The sequence below is a fragment of the Lepisosteus oculatus genome, chromosome 12 (assembly GCF_040954835.1).
Source record: "Lepisosteus oculatus isolate fLepOcu1 chromosome 12, fLepOcu1.hap2, whole genome shotgun sequence".
NCBI classification, from domain to species: Eukaryota; Metazoa; Chordata; class Actinopteri; order Semionotiformes; family Lepisosteidae; genus Lepisosteus; species Lepisosteus oculatus.
The window spans coordinates 15,878,419-15,900,967 of record NC_090707.1 but is presented as its reverse complement, the minus strand read 5'-3'; the positions used below and the strand labels follow the sequence as shown (position 1 = coordinate 15,900,967).

Below are 22,549 nucleotides of genomic sequence, written 5' to 3'. Positions count from 1 at the left end.
AGGTGTTAGCACTGTAGTAGAAAATAGTAGAAACGTCTACAAATTACACAAGTGGTGTAAAAACCTAATTTTATCCATTCTCAATGCAGCGAAAAAGAAACTCTGTGACCAGCTCCACTCTGCTGTTCCTCGTTACATGTGTAACGGTACAGCCCGTAACTTATATACACCTGTTTTCTGTATTGTTCGGGAAGCTTTGCATACAAAACACTGCAAGAAACACCTCACTCATACGACCATAATATTAAATCCTTTATTTCAAAAGCAGAGTACTAGGGGGATAAGGTTAGAAGAAAACTATTTTAAAATTTGTTTTGAGCAAATTGAATACATACCAAACAAATACCCCCCAATGTTTTGCAATGTACTGTAAACACAACAGGCACTTTCTGATTGTTTACTGGTTTAACACTTAATTTAAAAAAAACAAAAGCAAAAGCGTACATTTTCATATTTAAAGGCTAGCTTATGTGTTTCAAATGTTGCTAAGAACAAATAAATAGGTGTCCAAAGCTTACTGAAGTTGAGCAAGGTGATTTTAATAACTACAGATCAATGCTCTGAATGCACAACTTCAGAACTTTTCTAAAACCCATGGAATGATTGATGCAACATCTTAAGGATCTGGTTGCTCATAGCTGGTTGTAATCTGCTCCCCACGTTTTAGACAGATAGCTGTGTAACTTCCTTCACATGAGGCTTCAAGACGTTCAAGTCGCTGAGCAGTGATGAGACTCCAACACAGCACCACTGGTCCCCCGTAGTGGATGAGGAGGCACTGAACGACTCCATCTGAAGTCCGGCAGCAGCCAGCACACCTGGAAGACAGCACAGCCTTTCTGGACAGTCTGCTGACAGTCAGGAACAGAAATCTGAGATCAAAATGTTTCGACTTCAAAAACACATCTCCAGGGGTGCACTGGAAGCAGATAGCTGTCAAATGTCATGTTGAAGGCTTGGAAGAACTCAATGCGGACTTCCATCCATCGATTTTCTAACCCTTTTCTCCGACTCTACGCTGATAGCACTCCAGGTCCGGAATCGAACCCAGAGCCCCAGGGGTGGGCGGCAGCAATGTTAACCACTGCCGCGCCTGCCTCAGAGTGGAATTTTCCCAAGAAAAGTTTGATTCTAAAATTTTTAAAAAATCAGTGGTCTTCAAAAAAAAAACATTATAGGGAACTGGAAACTCTGAGTAGCACATGAAAAACGTCATATAACAGAAAAAAAAAGAAAAGGCAACATCAGCAAAAAAAAATACAATAACTTCGAGCTTAAGAAAGCTACAAACAAGAGGAAGTTTTCAATCCACATTGTTTGTTTTACTTTCAGTGGCATATTGACAGAAAGATCTCAGCTCACTAAAGGGAATAAACTTAATCGAAATGGCCAAGACGTTTATTCCAGAAACCCATTGCTGTATGCATAACCAAGGGTCACGCCCTCTGCAGCCAGAGGGAGCTCTTAATCTGTCCTGTCCCTAGTTTCCTGTGCTTTGCTGTCCCGGTGTCTCTCTCTCTGGGGCTATATATTTCCAGGTCTCTCATTCACCTTCACTCAGCATTGAGGTTCGGATGTCCTTAGACCCGCCTAGCACCAGGTCGCCCCACGTCCGCTGCCTGAGGGCATTGGTTTCTATACGACTCCTGAACTGCTGAGTACAGGCTAATCACCCGTTCCGCCGCTACGCATATGGGTCTTTTTCTGCTCTCCTGCCTCTCCACGGTACATCCCTTCTGACATCCGTGACACCAAGAAGTGTCGCCTATAGGGCACTGAGATGGTAAGTTCTACATGAGGCATTGAGGTCCTGACACATTTCTCAGTGTGAGGCCTCTATCTCCTCTATCTAAGAATGAAGATATGGCGTATGACTTTCAATGCAGACCAGGAACTATTCTAGTCACTATCAGACCTTTTTGAAGGCAGTTGCATCCTTCCTTATCATGTGATGACCATGTACACAACACTCTGAGTAGGATTGAACTAGTGTACTTTATAATGTTTCCATTGTTTTTGACACTTTTCCCTACCGCACCATTCTGTTAGCTTAATCGAGCACTTACCCACAAGCCTCAAAAAGAAGCCACTAGCATAGCTTTTTTAGGTCAGTGCTTTATGATGCTTGTATATATCATAGAAACAAAAATGCAAGCTCATCGTCCAACTGATGCCATGACCTCAGGAGTCAGAAAAGACCAGGCCTTTTCTGGTTAGATTCCCTCTGGATAGTACAGTCAAAGGAAAAGGATGGCCTATCTGTCCTCAGAAGAGTCACGCCTTTGCTCCTGCAGAGTGCAAAAATGAAAATGCAACAGCCAGTGAAACTAGCACTCTCTTACCAGCAACAGAAGGCATAAGTTGAGGGTTGGACACAGCCTTGAAAAAGAGCAGGTTTCCAGCAAGAGGGACTGGCTGTCTGAATACACTGCCATTCAGCTCCAGGAGAACAGGACTATCCTCCTGAACTGAGCCCACTGCTCTGTGGCATGAACCATTCACTGATGTTTCCACTAAGCACGCAGTTCGGCTCAGACTCGGCACTGCACTGCTGTGAGTACTGGTGACCTAAAAGGAGGCAGACCACAGCACAACATTACCAATAATAATCATTCATGGACAAAATAGCTTGTCTTTCTTCAATTCCTGTAGGCAGGATAGGTGAGGCAGGAGAGAAATGTCCTAATCAAGTATGGAACTTCCCAAGAAAGGAGGAAACCAGGACACTGATTGCACTACCAAAACTAAGGCTCAAATTTTAAAGTTGGCACTAAACAAAATACAAATACTGAACTTGAAAAACTGAATACTGTACATTTTGCATTTCAGAATAAAACCTCAAGCACCTTGTCACAGCAAAACCTCAGGGAACACTATACCTCACATGTCTGAGCACTATAGGTAAGACAGTGCAGAAAACTTTATTCCATTTATTCTGTTTTTTAAATAATTGAGAATTGGAAAACTGACTTCAAATCCATCACATTCAACACTGGGACATACAGCATCTTCCACAAATGAGTGATGCTGCAACGTGTTAACAGAGAACACGTTACAGCATCATCTACAAAGCTGGATAGAGTATTTTAAGTTAAAATATCTATATTTTAATCTACAAGTAAAATATCAAGAGCACAAAAGCCCTAACAACAAATACTTCTCCTTTTCAGCTATTGTTATATATAGTTCAAGTAGGGAGCTGCGTCAGCATGCATAGGCGGCATAGGAACAAGTAAAGGTTTAAAATCTTATTGTTATATATGCTTGGCCTGCACTATAAAAGCAACCTTGACTTACAGTATACCGTATTCTTTCATCATTAAAACACCACTGAAGCAGACAGCATTACAGATACAGACTGGCTTGGGAATGACAGGCAGAACGGTTTAATACAGAATGCAGACACACAGACCTACCTTAATACCAGCCTCCTTGGCTACAGTCAGTGCATTGACTAGATTAACATGGCCATTCGAACCATCCCTCAGCCATCCCATCGCAACAGCGGAGCTTAGATAGCCTGCAGAGGTCTTCAGAGAGCCTCCTGTTTGAAGTAAGACAAGTCATTCAAATGATCAGCGCAGCTTCTGAGAAGAAGTGAAGAAAAAACATCCATCCAATTACTTTATCCAATACAAGGTTGCAGGGTAGCCTATCCAAGCAAGCAACAGACGCAAAGAGGGATAGATTTTGGGTTGGACGCTAGTCCATCGCGGTGCACACACAAACACGAACACACAAACACTCACACCAGGGCCAGTTTCCCCAGAAGCCAATTAACCTCCTAGTATGTCTTTGGACTGTGGGAGGAAACTTGAGCACCTTGAGGAGAGCCATGTTTACACGGGGAGAACATACAAACTCCACACATACAGCAGCCCAGGTCTAGAATTGGACCTAGGGCCCCAGCACTGCACGGCAGCAATACTAACTGCGGTGCCACCCTCAATAAAAGGCAAAATGGAAACAAACAGAGACTGGCAAAGTTCTAGAGTGCGTGGATATTTCATTCCAAGTCATCTTTTTTTAAAAGTAAAACAAATGGTGTTCAATTTTATGAATTCTTCAATCAATGTAAATACACCTCAGGTCTGGACTCTAAGAGTGCTCATTTTGCACTGCAAGGGTTTTCCATTCAGTTCAGTACGTTCGGATGTCAAAATTCAAAGGCATGACTCTGAGCAAATAAAAAATGTTTTATAATGATGTGTGCCGGACTAGGTTTCAGGTCTGAAAGCAGCTGAATGATGTGAACATGGTCTGGCGGTCTTTTCTGAGGATTACCACAAACATACTGTATACCTACAGTATGCATGTGATGTGATGAATTTGAGTAAAGCATGTACAGTGCCTTGCGAAAGTATTCGGCCCCCTTGAACTTTTCAACCTTTTGCCACATTTCAGGCTTCAAACATAAAGATATACATTTTTTATTTTATGTGAAGAATCACCAACAAGTGGGACACAATTGTGAAGTGGAACGAAATCTATTGGATTTTTGAAACTTTTTTAACTAATAAAAAAATGAAAAGTGGGGCGTGCAAAATTATTCGGCCCCTTTACTTTCAGTGCAGCAAACTCACTCCAGAAGTTCAGCGAGGATCTCTGAATGATCCAATGTTGTCCTAAATGACTGATGGTGATAAATAGAATCCACCTGTGTGTAATCAAGTCTCTGTATAAATGCACCTGCTCTGTGATAGTCTCAAGGTTCTGTTGAAAGTGCAGAGAGCATCATGAAGAGCAAGGAACACACCAGGCAGGTCCGTAATACTGTTGTGGAGAAGTTTAAAGCCGGATTTGGATACAAAAAGATTTCCCAAGCTTCAAACATCCCAAGGAGCACTGTGCAAGCGATCATCTTGAAATGGAAGGAGTATCAGACCACTGCAAATCTACCAAGACCTGGCCGTCCCTCTAAACTTTCAGCTCAGACAAGGAGAAGACTGATCAGAGATGCAGCCAAGAGGCCCATGATCATTCTGGATGAACTGCAGAGAACTACAGCTGAGGTGGGAGAGTCTGTCCATAGGACAACAATCAGTCTTACACTGCACAAATCTGGCCTTTATGGAAGAGTGGCAAGAAGAAAGCCATTTCTCAAAGATATCCATAAAAAGTCTCGTCTAAAGTTTGCCACAAGCCACCTGGGAGACACCCCAAACATGTGGAAGAAGGTGCTCTGGTCAGATGAAACCAAAATCGAACTTTTTGGCCACAATGCAAAACGATATGTTTGGCGTAAAAGCAACACAGCTCATCACCCTCAACACACCATCCCCACTGTCAAACATGGTGGTGGCAGCATCATGGTTTGGGCCTGCTTTTCTTCAGCAGGGACAGGGAAGATGGTTAAAATTGAGGGGAAGATGGATGCAGCCAAATGCAGGACCATTCTGGATGAAAACCTGTTGGAGTCTGCAAAAGACCTGAAACTGGGACGGAGATTTATCTTCCAACAAGACAATGATCCCAAACATACAGCAAAATCTACAAAGGAATGGTTCACAAATAAACGTATCCAGGTGTTTGAATGGCCAAGTCAAAGTCCAGACCTGAATCCAATCGAGAATCTGTGGAAAGAGCTGAAAACTGCTGTTTTGCAAGGAAGAATGGGCAAGAATTTCAGTCTCTCGATGTGCAAAACTGATAGAGACATACCCCAAGCAACTTGCAGCTGTAATCGCAGCAAAAGGTGGCTCTACAAAGTATTAACGCAAGGGGGCCGAATAATTTTGCACGCCCCACTTTTCATTTTTTTTATTAGTTAAAGTTTCAAAAATCCAATAGACTTCGTTCCACTTCACAATTGTGTCCCACTTGTTGGTGATTCTACACATAAAATAAAAAAATTATATCTTTATGTTTGAAGCCTGAAATGTGGCAAAAGGTTGAAAAGTTCAAGGGGGCCGAATACTTTCGCAAGGCACTGTATACATCACCAGGGGGAGCTATTTAACCAGCTATCAAGCTCACAGAAGCTGCCCAGAAGTAATGACCACATCACTGAAATGTGTCCAATTGTCATGGCTAGGTGTTATGAGTGCTTTCCCGATGTTTCAGAAACTAGAAATCTACAATAATAAACATCTTAAGAAGAGTTTTATAATGCCTTTAGAATTATTGTTCTACATATTCTCACACAAACAAGGAGTTTTGACATCATACTTTACGTTGAGAAGAAAACGATCACTGTATTTTTAACTTAACAAAACACAGAAATGCAAGACAGTTAAAAAAAGCTAATTACTTGTACCTAGGGCTGTGATGTTTACTTGACAATGCCCTTGGTTTTCCATGGTACAAGCTTTTGAAATGGTGCCCAGGGCTTCTCCCAGTTTAATCCACGCCTGGGAATTTGGAGAAAAAGTGCTTGCCAACACCTGTGCATTCACCTACAATGACAAAAAAATAAAATATACAATTGTTTATTGCACTGTTACAACTTCCTTTTCTACTTTGCGTATACCATTACAAGACACCAATTCTGTAGCGACAAAAATTCTTTTCTTGCCCTGATTTTACCTCATACCTTTAAAGAAATACAATTGCATAAAAATATCAAGGCACACATTTGTCTTTTTCAAGGGAATTCAACCTATGGATGTTTGCTGTGGTGCATGTTTCCACAATGTTACAGCTACTTAGATGCTATAAAAACATATATACCCTATTAATATATTAATGATATTTTAGTATTTTGCAAATCATTGGTTTCCATTTGTTATACACTACTATAAGTGAGCACAATGCGATTCCTTCACTATAGTGAGAAATAAGAAGCTGCTAACCCAGGACTGGCCAATTCTGATCCCCGAGCTCTGGGGTGTCTGTGGGAAACTTGGCTCTAAAAGAGTTAAACCACCTGGTCACTGGCTTCTCAGGACCAACATAACAGCTTCTCTCAGCTAGAAAACCTGCAGACACACTGGCCCTCCAGGACCGGACAGGACCAGACAGCCCTGTGGTGATCAGTTGACTAAAACAGAGCACTCACCGCTCCAGTTAAGGCCTTTCCCTTCAGCATGTCGACAATCTGGACGGCGATGTCCTGCCCACAGCGGGCCTGTGCCTCCTTGGTGCTGGCCCCCAGGTGTGGGCAGCTGATCACATTGGGATGGTTTATCAGTGACCGGTCCTTAGGAGGCTCCTGGATACCAGAAAAGAGAAAGGAGACACGTGGCAAAGTTAATTTTTCCCATTCCCCTCTGGAAGTGCAGCACGATGGGGAAGCAGTTAGCACTGCTGCCTTGCAGCGCTAGAGCTCTGGGTTCAATTACAGATCTGGGGATCTATCTGTGGGGAGTCTGCATGTTGCCTGGGTTAACAGGGGTTTCTGAGAACGACTGCATGTGCCCTGTGATGGACACTGAGCCTGTTGCTTCCCTGTGAGCCCGAACTGAATGAAGCACTGGGGGGATTTTCCTCTCGAAAGACTGCTTCTCCCAAATGGCAAAATACTGTACCACTAATGGAAGATATTAGAATCTGAAAATCCACAAAATATTTAACCAGAATAAAAATATATAATTTCTCTGACTTTTATATTTGTGGACCAATTAATGTGTTTCATCACTTTACGTAACCAGTAGGTGGTATATACTTTCTTTAGCAAATAATGATAATGAATTACAAAGATAAAAACACTGTAGGTATGAATAGAATCAAATATTTTAAGATGTTTAATATATTCTGTAGGGATTCACATTCTTATATCACGTCAAACTGCAATGTTTCAAATGAAAATATAATAAATCTGGATATATAAACTCATGAGATAATAAGATGTTGTGTTTGTGAGCAGGCTGTTTGGACCACCTAGCCCAAACAAACTCAAGTAGTTAGCAGCTAACTGGTCCAAGGATCTCATCCAGCCTCTCTGTGAAAAATTAGGGGTATCAGGGGAGTCCCCATTACCAGTAAAGCGCTTTGAGTGGAGTGTCCAGAAGAGCGCTATATAAGTGCAAGGAATCATTATTATTATTGTTATCTGAAACAGTCCCAGTTTCTCTGTTTTGACCCTTGATGGCACTGCAGTATGATACTCACGTCCACAAACACATCCAGGCCTGCACCCCCACACTGGCCAGACTCCAGGGCACGCAAAAGGGCTCCTTCATCAATAATGCCCCCGCGGGCACAGTTAACCACCTTCACACCTTTCTTGCACCTCGCAAAGGTGGTGTCATTTAAGAGCCCTCGGGTGAATGAAGACAACAGTTAATCACCTCATCTTAGCACACATCGCTCTTTTGTTTATCCCATGTCTGCAGACTGAAACAGAGATCTCCACACATACTTAAATCACCTGCTCATCAGTTAGGGTAAATTCTAAATATTTACATTTTTTAAAAAGAAAGAGAATGTCTGCAAGAAAAAAACCTGATACTTTAAAAAGCAGAATTATATGAAAAAAACAACAATGATTATTCCTTCTTGGACAAATATACCCAACTAATTAATTGTTCTCGTCTTGTCAGAGAAGCGTATTTTGTTTTTAAATCGTTTTCTAGCCCCTCTTCAAACAAATCATTTTACTTGCCAGTTACTGAGGCAAGATTCAGAGGAATTGAAAAGCAAAAGACGTTGGATTCATTTCAAACATAGAATTCTCTGTCCTTAATGACAGACACTGTTGCGCACATAGGATCATCTACATACAAACTCACCAGTGGTAGAAGGCATTAATGGTGTGTGCACTGTGATATAGTCACAAAGAGGCCACAGCTGCTCCAGGGACATCTGCTCGACTCCAAATGTTGCAGTAACTTCTGGAGGAATGATGGGATCATAGCCAACAGTCTACCGACACAAAAATGCGGTAATTCAAAACAAGCCCTTCTTAAGCGATAGCTATCACAACGAAACTTGGGGGAAAAAAACATTACGCGCAGTACCAGAACACATTACATTTCACTTTCAATGTTGTAAAAGCAGCAGCAGCTGTACATTTGCCTCTACAATGGATATCACACGAAAACAGATTAAAAAAATAAATCGACCTTCATGCCAAAAGACTGCATTCGAAGGGCCACTTCCTTTCCAATTCTTCCAAGGCCAACAATTCCAAGGGTTTTTCCATACAGCTCGGAGCCCATAAACTGTGAAAATATCACAACAACACAACAATCCCGTCAAAGACACTACGGTCCAGGAACTCTAAACACGAACTAAAAATACACAGTTGGAAATACTGAGCTAGAAGAGGCAACCTATGAGAACAAAACAGGAGGTTATGCTGACACCTCACGTGATTCTTCTAGACACTGTGGTAAAAGCAAGTAAAATGGTAAAAAAAATGCAAGACTATATTCTTAAAAGTCTAAAATTGTAATCAAACTAGTAAGGCCTCTGTTAGTGTACGACTTTGGTCAATACATTTTAGAAAAGGTGCAGTACTGTTGCTCTGAAATCAGTGCAAAGAAGAGCAAACCAGAAACATTCTGGAGTTTATGGTCCTACAGTGAACAGTCTTGAACAAAGGAGTCAACAAGGAGACCTGATACAAGTGTTCAGTATCCTCAGAGGCCCTGACAAAGCCAGTCCAGCTGAATGTGAACAGTGAAATGCATACCAGAGGACAGAAGCAGAAACTACCTGCATTTACTGTGAACAGGAGGCGCGGCTTTACCCAAAGGGTTGTGGGAGTGTGGAACAAGTTGCCCAGTCATGTTGTTAATGAATGTGGTTTCTTTCAAGAAACAGCCAGAAGAGATTCTTGCACCAGTTAGCTACCAGCTACCAAATTGGCTGAATGGCTGAATGGCCTCCTCTTGTTATAACTGTTCTAACTCCCATGATTGAATGGGTATCATGGGAGCCCAAGCATTAGAAAACATTCTGCATGAAAAACAATCTCATCTCAATCTGTCATTCCAAGCTTACCTTCTTACGGTCCCAGTTCCCAGATTTCATGGACATAGCTGCCTGTGGGATGTGTCTGGAAAAGGAATATTTCTAAGTTACCTTTTGATATGTATACCTTATACTGCAAGAAAATGCTTTAAGTTTGTTCATTTATATCAATGGATACTGGATTCAAAGGACTCTTGAAAGTCCATTTAATGTCCTCCAGTGTTCCACATAAGGCATTCAACTTTGCTTCAGCAAAGCTGTGCACTACAAAAAAAACGAAAATATGGTAAAGCACATGTGTGTCTCACCTGGAAAGACACATCACCATCCCACAGGTGAGTTCTGCAGCACTGATGGTGTTTCCGCTAGGGGTACTGAAGAAACAGCAAGTCAGGATTGTGAAATATCTCATACTCAAATTGCATAGAATTTCACAAAAATCAGGAACAAATTAGGGAATATTTTCATATGCTACTAAATGAAAAGGAAAGGCAAATTATCTCAAGCAAACGTAGAAACGCGTATTTCCAAATCACCATGCAGCTGACGTGTATTCTACATAAATTGCAGTAAACGTAGCAGTCGGCGCTAACACAGATGTTTTTCTTACTTCATGACAATAATGCCCTTCTTAGTAGCAGCGTCTACGTCCACGTTGTCGACACCAGTCCCAGCCCTGCCGATAATCTTCAGTTTGCTCGCGGCGTTGATGACTTCTGCTGTCACTTTTGTCGCCGAACGAACTATCAGCCCTTCATAGTCCTGAAGAAAGAAAACATGTTCAAGGTAATGAAAAAAAGAACACTAATTCTAAGATTCTTTAAACTGCAGTAACCCTAATTAAGTCTGGGTTAATTAAATCCCAGGAGCACAACTTTTAAACATTGCCGTGAGCGTTGCTTTAGAATAAAATGCAATAAGTGATCATTTTGAATTCAGAACCTAGTAGAAGTTGAGATTTAATATGGAGTGTATAAAAAAAACAGTCCCCGATGCTGGATGAGGGGATTTCAGTCACTATCTGGTTCTGTAGATCCTTCTGTAGAACAGTCACCTGACAAAGCAAGACTGTATTTACAAAATACAGCTGAAACTCAACAACTGAACACATTTGTAACCATATCACCTGTCTAGTGCACCTATGCAGACCCCCCACACGCAAAAAAACCCCAACAACACATGTCCTTACAGTTTTGCAGTGGTCAAGCCAAACCAATCACCTGACGCGAAACCACTGAGCGCAACATAACGGTCACCGTCAACGGTGCCAATAGTGGCTCCAATCACAGCTAAAAACTGTTAATTAGTGCCTTAATTAACAGAGCACTGCATTAAAAATGCAAAACTTTGCAAAGCCATTTTATGATTTATAACAATCCAGAATTAATTGGTATACATTAACATTAACGAAGTACAAAAATAAAAACTAATCTAACTGTAGTTTAGAAAGATTGTAATTATTTTTTATTATACTGTAAAACCTTAAAGCAAACATTGAAAATAAAAAAAATAGCGTATAAAATATTTTGTATTACTGTTAAAAATCTTTTGCATTACTGTTACAAATGTGGCATGACCAGAGTTTAGGGAGCTGAAACACACAGGTGCTGTTGCATCAGAAAACATGATGAAGGCGGCGCTTCCTAGCAACTTGGAATTAACTTTATAAAAAGAGCTTTGGGACTTGAATTGGGAATCCAACAGTGCCAAATTCACGACAACAGCCGGAGCAAATCCGTTGCGTCATTTTTCAAAACTTGGTCATCGGTATTAGAAAAGTAAATTTTACCTCTAATTCTTTTTATTAATACATCCCCAAAACACACGATTTGGTTATTTTTCGTTGTCTTAAAACAGACACGTTCAATAATAAATCAATAATTTATTAAGATGAATTGAGCTTCGTGAATAAATATATTTGCATTAAAACAAAACAAAATGTACTCCCGGTCTTGCATTACATGCCGGGATGCCACGCACCCTTGAGATTTCATTCTGCTCCTACCTTGATTTCAGCGATCAGTTCCTCCTTGCTCATATTCTGTTTCGCTGTCACATCAATTCCATTTTCTTGCAAAATCTGTTTGCAACATGGATCGACACTCTCGCTAATTAAAAGCCGTTGGATGGACACAAGAGCCATTTTGCAGCACCGTCAGAGCTGGAGAGACAAGGCTTCACAAATGAATGGACTCTTTCTGTAACTTGATGCGGAGAAGGGGGACCTTCAGAATTGTCCCAGTTCTTTTTACATTTCAAGCACGGACTGCCCCCTTATGACTGTGAACAGCCCCGCCTCTTCAAGCTTCTGCTGGAGCAAAGCCAAAGATGTGAGTTTTCCCAAAAAAAAAACAACAACTCGGGGACGTTTTGGGGAATTCGTCATTAATAGCATTTTGTTTGAACTTAAGTTGTAATTTCAATTGCTCCCCTTTTGCATTGTTTTAAAAATCTTTTTTTTCAAGCGATTTTGACCCTCCTATACTGTACATGTACACTCTATACCGTGTATTTCCATAGTACTCCGCTACGCATGAGTTGTTTTTAGAAAAAAAATAAAACGTACATTAATTGACTAAATGTCTCTGGCGTCGTTTTCATGACTTGATCATTCGCGACGCCGTTGTGATACATTCCAGTGCTTTGGTCTGCTGCATTATTCTGGTCAGACCGGGACCGTGATGTGGTTGCACAACTAAACACTATCACAAGTCAGGTCAGGTCTAACTAGTGTTTTATATGAGAAAGCAGCACAGGGCTCTGTGGGAACTGAGTGCTTAAATTACCACTCCCCAGCTTCACAGAGGAATACTGATGCAACAAATGACAAATGGGGTGATGCCGACGGAGTTGAGGGATGTGATAAAGAATGCAGCACCCACATCAGCAATGGGACCGTGTGCAGGCAACGGCACCCCCTAGGCACAAGGACATCGTGGGGCAAACACAGCAGGGAAGAGGGGGGCTTAGGTCTAAGAGCTAAAAGATTCGCCTGGCACAAGTCTTCACCATCGTCACAATGGAGTCTGGTCGTAAAAGAAGGGTGCTATCAGGAGGAGGCCTCCAGGTGCCCCAGGGCTGTCTCTCAGGCCGAGAAGGGGCAGTGGATGGAGTGGGAAAGAGTGGAGAGGAGGAGGATCAGCTTGATCAACTAAATAAATATACACTTTATGTAGCGTCTTCAAAGGTGGCTTCTCGAAGCGCTTAAAATGGCTGATGTGAAAAAATAAGAGATCGTTTAGGCCTAAAGTCTTTAGCCCTTGAGGACCAGAGTTCTCAGATTACAGCGCGTGCTCGATTTGTCGATAGTTCACTGGTGATCCCAGCTTTTAAAAACAGGTGACCTATAAGACTGACTGCACTGGGGCTCCAGTTAGCACTTTTGAAAGATCTTCTGTTGATGACTTACTGTAGGTTGCCCAGCCATGTAATAGATGCCCTTACCCTGGCCTCTTTCAAGAAAGAGCTGTATGAGACACTCGGATCAATGAGCTACCAAATTTGGCCAGATGAGCTGAATGATCTCCTTCTATTTGTAAACTTTCTTAAAGAACATAAAGATTCTGTCCCTCAATGACATTAGGAGTTTAGAATATATACAGGGGTTTAGCTTAGCATAGCCACAGAGACATAAGAGTACTAAGAAGGAAAACAAGAATTCCCATGTGAGAGTAATTTCATTTATTCAACCAAAGGTAATCAACATATGTGCACAAAAGGGGATCAGGGGTTACTGGACCAAATGAACAACAGTACCATATAGAAACATAAATAGAACATCAAATAAAATTATCTATGGTGTGCAACACGAGGAAAGCAATTAAACTCATTAGGAACAAGTAAAATTCTATTCCATGCTGAAAAGAGAAGAAAAGAAATACGTTTTGGCTCTGGAGCCTTCTTCAAGTGTGTGGCAAAAACATTGTCTTTATTTTCTTCTCTTTTCAGCATGGAAAAAAAAAACCTTTACTTGTTCCTTTGCAGCCTACACATGCTGACGCAGCCACCTACTTGAACTCCATCAAACTCATTAGTTCAAGATCTGGTTCCACAATTCTGTCAAATTCAGGTATATAGGGGAAAACAACATAACTTTAAAGTGCAACTCTGGCTGATGTACTACAGGTATATAGTCACAACACAGTCATATACCAGCACTACAACAAGGAGTCACAAAAAAAGTGCAATTCCAGGTACAAAATAAAAAGATACTTTGTACTACGAGGCCAAGTGCAGTGAAGAATGGATGAAAGAAACCTTCGTCAGACGTTACAAAAGGCACATGCCCTCCATGTGCATTCAATTCCAATGGCACATGACTGGTAATTTCATTTTCTTTAAGGCAAGCAGAAAGAACACATTTGTCTGCGGTGCATAGCACATTTTGGAGTAACAAACCTAATGTCCAAACTAAACAGGGGGGACTCATAACTAAGCAGTCATACCTGTGAAATGCTGAAGATGAGTGCAAGGAATGGAAAATATTTTAAGTCTCTCTTGAATGTCTCTGCCTCTGCACCACATATGTAACTGTGTGATCTTCAAGATGCCTTCTACAATCACCTCTATAAGTACCTTCAGTGTTAAAACAAAGCAGGGTATTGTGAATGGCATTTTAAAGGGTTTTCTGAATATTTGTCCACTTAAATATGTTTTACAATTTACATCTTAACCAATTATCAATCTTTTGTTGGTGCTTCTTAAGATTTTAGAGCACATAAAATAAAGACCCTTGTGGAATTTTCCCTTGACTTTTATATCCACTCGCACACTTGAGTGCAATCTCATCACTAACTGGGACACTGAAGACTCTAAATTATGAATTCTTCTGCAGGTATTGGTCACTTGGTTATTTGCGCCACAAGGAAACCCTGTACAGTTGGGAAAAATCTTATTAAATATACTTCTAAGAAAACTGGAGAAAAAAAAACAATGACGAAAGACGTAATGCACTGTTTATTTTGAAAAACATACAATTATACTGTAATTCATTAAAAGATCAACTTGTGTGCCTTTCAAAATACACTTTGAAGCGTGGCTTTCGTCCCTAGTCTGTATGAGAGTTAATACACGATTTTCAATTCGTTTGCAAGATTAACAGTACAGCATTGTTGCTGTATTTAATACTGATCTAAATGTGATGAAATGTAAATATGTCATGTACATGCGTAACCAAATAAGTTCTCCATAGCCAAGTGCCAGGGGGATCAGAAACGCAACTAGGGACATTTCCGTGACACGTTCAAATGTTAAAACAAAAAAACACCACCGGCATCAACGACGGCACAACCATCAGGGGTAAAGAATGAAGCAGCGTGATGGCAGGACTATTTCACAGAGGAACTGATTTCCTTGAGGATGTCAAGCCCGCTGGACCAGACCACGACTTGCGCTTTCAGGACGCTCGGGGTCCGCGCGTTGGCGGCCAGCTGTTTGTCCAGCGTGTAGCCCTTTCGTGGCATAACGGTGTCCCCTTCCGTCAGGCTCTTCGCGGGACAGAGGTCATTCCCGCCGTCGCCAGCGTAAACCGTGCGCCGGTACCGCACACCTTCGCGCAGCTGGCTCGCCAGAAAGTCCTCCAGCGCTTTTCTTTTGCACAGGTTCACCGGGCAGTGCGCGCAGCCGTGCGAGTGGAAGCACCGCACCGCCAGGCGGCCGCGCTCGTCGAACCAGGCGGGGTTGGTGAAGACCCTGTCCACCGCCCCCTGGACGTTGGACGCCCGTAAAATCCAGTCGATGAACACGGTGTTGGAATCTGAAATGATGATGCAGTCGATGGCGTCTTTGTTTTGAGCAACGAAGCTAAGAACTTCCATCATCCCGTGTGTGAAAGGGATAGTTTCCATCAGACTCCTCATTTCCGCCTCGCTGACACCCAGGTCACCGATGTAAGACAACACCCGACCCATGTATTCAGTCCAGCGACCTTTTTGGTAGGTTTTTACCAGCCAGTCCGGCAGGCGTTGCTCCGGCACGCACCTGACCACCCAAGTGTCACTATTGTCGTCCACCACCGTGTGGTCGAAGTCGAACACTACAAGAGCTTTCATCGTCCGCTGCAGACTGAGAAGCGAGAAGCGAGAAGAGTCCTGTTCCCAAAACAGAAATCAAACGTAAGTCTTGGTGCAAATGCGTTGGGGGGTGCATTAAAAAATACAATATTATAGAATTTCATGACCTGCTTTGATTTGAAAATCTATGCCCTATATATCACCTGATCTGTACACAGTGTTCTAAATATAGATAAAGGCACCATGAGTACAGCTTTTCACCTGGCGACAGATCAAAAAACATTAATGCTTCAGCACTTTTAGCGATCATGCCGATCTGACACGTTTCTAAGCACAGTGCTAGAGATCTGAAAATATTCGCACCCAAATGAAAGCTATTTTCCATCTACAAATAACATTGTTGTGTAACGCGTGACATTCTAATCGTGTCACCCCGACAACACCCCGAGCATTTGAAAATCACATCGCTAGGTTTTAGGAAACAACCCCATAAAGAGATACATAAAGGAATTTAGAATGAGTTTCTCGAAGTAAACAGAAAACGATAATTACCAGTTTAAAGCAGCATCTATACTGCTTATCACCGCACTACACCTTTCTCTCAAAGAGCTCGCCGGTTGCATTCGTCACTGGTTCTTTCACATGTTCTGCACTCTGATTGGTCACGTTTACTTTATTGTAGGTCAAGGTTTATGGAAACCCGGATGCAGAAAACTTCCGGTGAAGTAATTCACGTGACTATAGCCAGGTCTTATAGCTCCACCTTTGTTCCTGCGACTTTATCCTGATTGGGTTATGACTTCGTTGCCTAGCGACACATTGTCATCAATGCATTAGGTCTTCAGTTGCTAGGTCGCCGTGTAAGGTGTTAGTAGTTGGCTTTCGTCTGTGTTTTTTGTTTTTAATGCAGGTGTATTCTCGGGAAATGGTTAAAGTTGTCAAAAAACTGAGACAAAACCTGTTGTAGAATGGCGACAGTTTCCGCGTCTGTTGTGCAGTACGGCAGGCGAAAAGGGAGTGACAAAAATGTCACATGTGAGTTAAAAGATTATTTTCAGCTAACCAATTCAGTCTGCTTCTACTGCAGATCAGTATTTCTACTTCTGAAAAGGTTAAGATGCCTGTCTGTCTTATATTTTTTTCACACGAATTAAAAAAAAAAGTTTCCTGACTCTTGAGAAGCATGAATATCAGTTCATACAATTTCCTATTCATGTTGTGAACATGTAAACGTTGTACAGGAAGGTAAGTAAAATCTTGGCATCTGACAGCCTTCCTATCATTTGACTCTAGCACTGGGTACAAGAGATGGGGCAGATCTGCCCGTGCGTCTCCCGGATCTCCGCCAAGTCAAGGTTTTGCCCAAAGCGGAGTGGCTCAGGATTCAAGACAGCCTCCACAGCGTGAACAGGGAGCTGGAACTGATCCAGGAGAGGAAGAAGGAGCGAGAGGCTCTGCACCAGCGCTCCAAAGAAGTGGTGAAAAACTGGTCTAATACCATTGCTGTGAGTCACCTGACGTGTGTCTTTATTGTGATCTGCTTACAAGAAGTGACACCCCTCAGTGATTTAGCATTGTGGCCCTACAGTGCTGAGACCCTGGGTTCAGTTCCTGCTGGGCTGCTGTCTTTGTGGAGTTTGTATTCACTTGGGTTTCCTCCCACAGTCCAAATCCATACCATACTGCTAAGTTAATTGGCTTCTGGGACAAATTGGCCTGGAAAAAAATTGTCTGTGTGTGTTTGCCCTGCAATGGACTGGCAGCACATCCAGGGTGTGTCCTGTCTTGTGCCTGTTGCTTGCCAGGTTAGGCTTCAGCTGCCCCACGAGCCCTGTATTGGATGGATGTGAGAGGAATTACAGCACAAAACAATCAAGAGGGCTAAATATGCCTCTTCTTATGTGTATCCTCATGTTCCCCAAACTGCTGGAGTAGGAATATCAGCCTCATATTTATAGAATTGGAAATGATGTGCAGTATCATTGGATGTATCCTCAAATCTGCTGGAATATATGAAGTTTAAAGTTTGCTCTTAAGAAGGCTTTATCGTAACACCTATGCTTATTGGTCGGATTTGCAGGGTCAAAGGCAAAAGAAGATTGAAGCCAAGAAACTGCGAGAAGAAATTGAAGAAGAGGAGAAGAGGCAGATTGATTTGGAAGAGGCTCAGTACCAAGCTGAGAGGAGAAAGGAAGCCATTGAAAAAGCAAAGTCCCAACAGTATTACCAGACGGACCGAGTGAAAAGATTTCATGTGTGTTTTCTCTTTTGCCATTCCTTCGTGGAATCTTTAGCCGTGCGAGGTGCACAACCGTATAAAATTGCATTGCTTCTGCTGCTTATATTACAGTATATTAATTATCCCCATGACGTATTTCTCATCTGTGGAGACTGGATATGGTTATCTTTGGTGGGTTGGAAATATGATAAAATGGGAATTATTTCGCTTTTAAAGAGGAACGTTGTGATGCAATGTGATTCTGTCTCAATTCACAGAACACTGTAAGGGTCACTGTAAAGAACCGTTTAAAATCTGTGTCCCACGTCTGTGCTATTTTCAGGAAAGTAGAAAGTACAGTTCAATTTCCATATCAAAGAATTTCCTTTAATTTTTGTTTTCAGAGTGCTCTCTTGCTGACTGAGATTCTGAAGGAGAGGGAAGCCCAGATCGAGCTGAAGCAGAAGAAGATGAATGCAACTAAAGACATGGACAAAGACATAATGGCTCAGATTCTGCACCAGGAGGAAGAAGCTATTCACCAGGATCAGCAAAAGGCACTTCAAAGATTTCATGATAGAAAAGCAACTACAGACAAGCTGATGGAGCAGTTAGTATGAATAGTATTCTTAATAAAGTCAGTGGCATTGTAGTTATCTGCATAAAGTGTATCACAGAATGACATACAGTACATCCCTAATGCTGTGCAGAAGATGGTATAATAGGGACTTTAGAATAACTGCATCTCTTATAGTCACAAGCTTTGCAAGGAAAAAGCTGAAAAAGCACTTTATTTTCCTAAAAGCATGCTGCGATGAGCTTATGTGTTATTAGTCGTGAAGAAGCCGCATTGCAGGATGTTAAAGGATGAAAGATATAAGTTCATGACATTGTCACTGGTGCTTGTAGGATAAAAGAGCACGAACGTGCTAAAGAGCTTGAGAGGCTGACGGACAGAAAAGAGGGAGAAGAAATTCAAAAGATGACGCGACTATATGAGTGGGAGAAAAGCATACTGGAACAACAGAAGAAAGAAGAAAAGAGACAAATAATGAAAGCTCATATGGTGAGTGTTTGGCAAAGTGTTGTTAAAAGTGAGATATTTTTCAGAAGAAATGAAAAGGAGACCTACAGCTATAAATCCTTTCATAAGCACATAAGAAAAGGTACAAACAATAGGTAGCCCATTTAGAAGTTAATATATAGTACTATAGTAATTGATTCATCGATCTCATCCAGCATTTTCTTGAAAGAAGCCAGAGTTTCAACAACATGGCTGGGTGCTGATTCATGCTCCCACAATCCTTGTTTCCCTCAAGACAAAGTAAATACAGTAATTGTGACTGCAAGATTCTTTCTAGTTCAGGGGTTCGTTTCTGTCTTACATTAGGATAAAAGCAGACTTTTTAATCAAGTGTTTTAATTTAGAAATTAAATGTATTAAGTTGAGATGGTGTTTTTGTTTTAGTTTTGTACACTCTATTACAAACCTCTGAAGTGTGATTTAGATCATAATTTGTTTGGGTATCTCCCAAAGTTTTAAAGTTCTGAATCTTGAGGATTTAACCATTTGGATAACCTTCTGACACTGAATCAATATAAAGAAATGACACTTGTTACTAAAGTCGTTGCTTGTGTACTCATTCATTTACTCCCATTTCCAGCTAATGCAAAAACATTTTGTAAATGCATATGTAAATGAAAGAACACCCTGTTGATGCAGTGATTTCCAAGAGTTAGTTTCCCAAAAATTCAGATCTAATGAGTGTAACAATTTATTATTTTAGGATCACTTATCCGACAGAGACATCCTAAGAGCAATTGAAAAGCAGAAAGAAGAAGAGGAGGAAGAGAGAATCAAACTATTTTCCTCAGCAAAGCAAAAAATGCAAAAAATGAGGAAAGAGAAGGAGGCAGAACTGTTTAGGTAAGCATTCATAAAAAAATATTTTTTTGTCCTGCTGATGAAAGCCACTTTTTCTCATGTGGAGGTATTTGAAAACAATGTTATTATTGCACCGCCAATTGCATTTTTGGGTTTGCAGTCTTTACATTTTTAAATGTGTGTTTGACTGTGAGCTGTTTTGCAAGTTGAATTGACACACCAAGACGAGCTTTATCTTTATCCAGTATGTTCTTCGACGATGTGCCTACAGGGATCACATTTCAGAGATCCATTCTGTTCTTTAACACTACGGCAGGGACACCCAGCAGCAGAAGGAACGAATGGTTGAGCTCCTGGCTGCTCAGCTCCAGCAGAAGGAGAGCAGTGAGGATGAGGTCATTGCCAGGGCTGTGGCTGAGCGGGAGGCGAAGCTGGAGAAAGAGTTGAAGGAAAAGGAAGAGAAAAAGAAGGCTGAACTGGGATCCATTGCTGCTCACAGACAAGCAATGGTAAAAATGGCATTTGGAAAGCACTTGTCACAGATCACAAAAGTTGAAACTGAACTATAGCAGGAAACATTAATTTGAATACTACTAGGATTCTTGTAATTTGAATAATTGTATCAAAAACATATGTGAATCCCCAAAAGAGCCCTTTATACACATTATACACCTTTGTATATGTACATCTGCTTAGTGCTTACAGAGAAGCAAAAGTGGTGAAAGTGGTAATTTAGCGCTTTCCTGTATAATTGAGAGTTACTTTCTGTTTCGTCAGAAGAAGTGGCGCACTAAAAAATAAGTTTCTGGGTTCGATTCTAGATTCGCCATTCCATGTGGGTTTCCTCCCACTTCTCAAAACATGCTTCCTGGTTGATTGGATACTGTAATTGATCTATTCTACAAGGAACAGGAGTTAATTCAACCAGGTCTTGAGTTATTTCAGTATAAAACCCAATACTTGAACTAGTTGTCTAGTTTTGTTTTGCTATTCCATCTACGTCTGGTGTGGATTATGAACAAAGACCATACAATCGGGGATATAATTAAAACATAATATAAATCCGCTTCGAAAGAACCACCCAAGGATAATCATTTTTTATAAATAGTTATGATCCACTTCTGCCTACCTGATTCTTTTCAAGGTGTATAAGTTGCTGTTTTAATCTGGCAAAGAAATTTGAGCCTGTTTGGCATCATTGCAGCTTAATACAGTACATCTCTTCAAATTGAGTATGTACGCCTAAAAATAATAAGCAAACTATCACATCCTTCAGAGACAACAAAAGGAAGACCAGAAAAAAGAAGAGAAATTGAAAGCTCTAGAGATGCTTTATGCCAAAAAAGAAGCCGATAAGATATTTTTGGAAAAGCAATGGGGAAAAACACAGAAGATTAAAGACGAAAATAAAAAGCTACAAAGCCTCTACATTCAACAAATGGTAAGATATTTATCTACTCAAGCTTAGTCCAGGGTGTTTAATTAAGGCTTTTAGTATTAGTTTTCTGAAACAAGTCTCATGGTCTTAGCTTCCAAATTAGATGTAAATAAAGGTGTCTGAATGTAACACTGAACAGTTTTGCTACAGTACTTTATCTTATAAGCTTTTGCAAGTCAGTGTACAGAATCCAGGTTGTGCAGTAGAGAACAGCTATGTATACTCCAACATAAAAATCTAGCAGTTTAAGCTTCAGCAAGTCCTTCAGCTATAGCACCACAACCAGGTCATTTCGGTACGGACGTAGTAAAGGATGAGGATGCTGATCTGCTTTCTGTTCTATTTAGGCTGAAAAACGGGAAAAGGCACAGCTTGCCCAGAAAGCACAACTGGAATATGAAAAACAAACTGCAGCTCTCACTGCTGTAGAGGAGCAGCAGTTCCAAGAATATGCAAAAGAAGTAACTGATGCAGCAGCAAAAGCTGGAAGAAATACTAACCCACTCCAGAAAGCAGCCACGGCGGGCCTTGGTGGTGGGCTTGGTCCTGTTTTTGGAGGTGTAAGACCCAGTTATTTAGTTCAAGATGAAACTGGAGTCCAGCTGCCCAATTATAATCGCAGAACCGCTCAAGAAATCAAGGAAATTTATGATGCAGGTGACATTCAGCTAGCAAAGAAAAGACTAGGCTTTACATGGTAAAATTCTGAGGAAAAATGCACGTTTGTTGTCATTAAAAAAACAAAAACAAAGTCCCTAATCTTCCAAAGCTGACAAAAGATTACAAATGAGCACAACTGGCTAAGGGTACTTGTACCAGTTTTAATCTAATTTGTATTTCTACATTTCCTTTAAAAATATATATGCATATCTTTTCTTGTTTTTCCTGTTTGATGTAACAAGTTTTGACCTAGTCTGATAATGTACAATTAAGATGTACCTTAAGTGTCAGAGATCAGAAATAAAGACTTTACCAGCTTCAGGAAATTAGGTTCAATGGTATGATTGAAACCTACCAGAAATAGTTTTATGTTTACACCACATCTCAAGCATTAATGACATTATAATGGATATTTAATCAAATAATCTCTGTATAAGAAACATCTTATGGCTCCACGGCCGAAACGTTGCGTTTTCTTCTTT

The 22,549-nt window shown here is 41.0% G+C and overlaps 3 protein-coding genes across 3 annotated transcripts; 1 reads left to right on the top strand and 2 right to left on the bottom strand.

Annotated features, from left to right (window-relative positions):
• Positions 1 to 239: 239 nt before the first annotated feature.
• phgdh (phosphoglycerate dehydrogenase) lies at positions 240 to 12,525 on the bottom strand. Its single transcript, XM_006636525.3, has 12 exons — positions 11,861 to 12,525; positions 10,466 to 10,617; positions 10,164 to 10,229; positions 9,886 to 9,940; positions 9,003 to 9,101; positions 8,670 to 8,802; positions 8,050 to 8,198; positions 6,998 to 7,150; positions 6,257 to 6,395; positions 3,417 to 3,544; positions 2,343 to 2,568; positions 240 to 818 (listed from the first exon to the last, which is right to left on the bottom strand). Exons 1-12 carry the CDS (start codon positions 11,996 to 11,998, stop codon positions 664 to 666), a joined length of 1,593 nt encoding a protein of 530 aa, XP_006636588.2. The 5' UTR covers positions 11,999 to 12,525; the 3' UTR covers positions 240 to 663.
• Positions 12,526 to 14,793: 2,268 nt separating this feature from the next.
• On the bottom strand, positions 14,794 to 16,526 carry phospho2 (phosphatase, orphan 2). The gene is made up of 2 exons (XM_006636526.3): positions 16,419 to 16,526; positions 14,794 to 15,944 (listed from the first exon to the last, which is right to left on the bottom strand). Exon 2 carries the CDS (start codon positions 15,903 to 15,905, stop codon positions 15,183 to 15,185), a length of 723 nt encoding a protein of 240 aa, XP_006636589.2. The 5' UTR covers positions 15,906 to 15,944; positions 16,419 to 16,526; the 3' UTR covers positions 14,794 to 15,182.
• Positions 16,527 to 16,568: 42 nt separating this feature from the next.
• On the top strand, positions 16,569 to 22,393 carry cfap210 (cilia and flagella associated protein 210). Its single transcript, XM_015358949.2, has 9 exons — positions 16,569 to 16,901; positions 17,160 to 17,371; positions 17,947 to 18,120; positions 18,489 to 18,694; positions 18,994 to 19,150; positions 19,872 to 20,011; positions 20,286 to 20,478; positions 21,246 to 21,410; positions 21,755 to 22,393. The coding sequence occupies exons 1-9, from the start codon at positions 16,835 to 16,837 to the stop codon at positions 22,106 to 22,108; spliced, it is 1,668 nt and encodes a 555-aa protein (XP_015214435.1). The 5' UTR covers positions 16,569 to 16,834; the 3' UTR covers positions 22,109 to 22,393.
• Positions 22,394 to 22,549: the final 156 nt, after the last annotated feature.